Source organism: Nestor notabilis, unplaced genomic scaffold (assembly GCF_000696875.1).
Source record: "Nestor notabilis isolate BGI_N333 unplaced genomic scaffold, ASM69687v1 scaffold27287, whole genome shotgun sequence".
NCBI classification, from domain to species: domain Eukaryota; kingdom Metazoa; phylum Chordata; class Aves; order Psittaciformes; family Psittacidae; genus Nestor; species Nestor notabilis.
The window spans coordinates 5,110-5,415 of record NW_009937293.1 but is presented as its reverse complement, the minus strand read 5'-3'; the positions used below and the strand labels follow the sequence as shown (position 1 = coordinate 5,415).

General features: G+C 65.4%; 1 protein-coding gene across 1 annotated transcript in view; it reads right to left on the bottom strand.

Annotated features, from left to right (window-relative positions):
• Nucleotides 1-16: 16 nt before the first annotated feature.
• LOC104409008 (zinc finger protein 692-like) overlaps nucleotides 17-306 on the bottom strand; it is a gene marked incomplete at its 3' end in the record, with an annotated part of 4,773 nt that continues 4,483 nt past the window's right edge. The window contains exon 8 of the mRNA XM_010018773.1: nucleotides 17-179. Within this exon, the coding sequence (XP_010017075.1) occupies nucleotides 17-179 (163 nt within the window). The remainder of the gene's footprint in view (nucleotides 180-306) is intronic.

The following is a 306-nucleotide window of genomic DNA, read 5'->3' as shown; positions in this document are numbered from 1 at the left end:
GTGCCCCGCTGGGCGCCTCGGGGTGGCTCTTGCTCTTGTGGGCTGTGACGTTGTCCTTCTTCTCGAACCTCTTGCCGCAGATGTCGCAGGAGAACTGGTAGGAGGCGTCGGCGTCGTGCTTCTTCATGTGCCAGTTGAGGGAGGCCTTCTGGCGGCACGTGAAGCCGCAGATCTCACACCTGGGGGGCAGGAAGGGGGCTCAGGGGGGACCCGAGCATGAGACGGGCCTTGCTTGGGGCTGCGTTTCAGTGTGGCCGTAGAGCAAAGCCACCGCCGCGCAAGCACGCGTGGCCTCAGCCACACCTC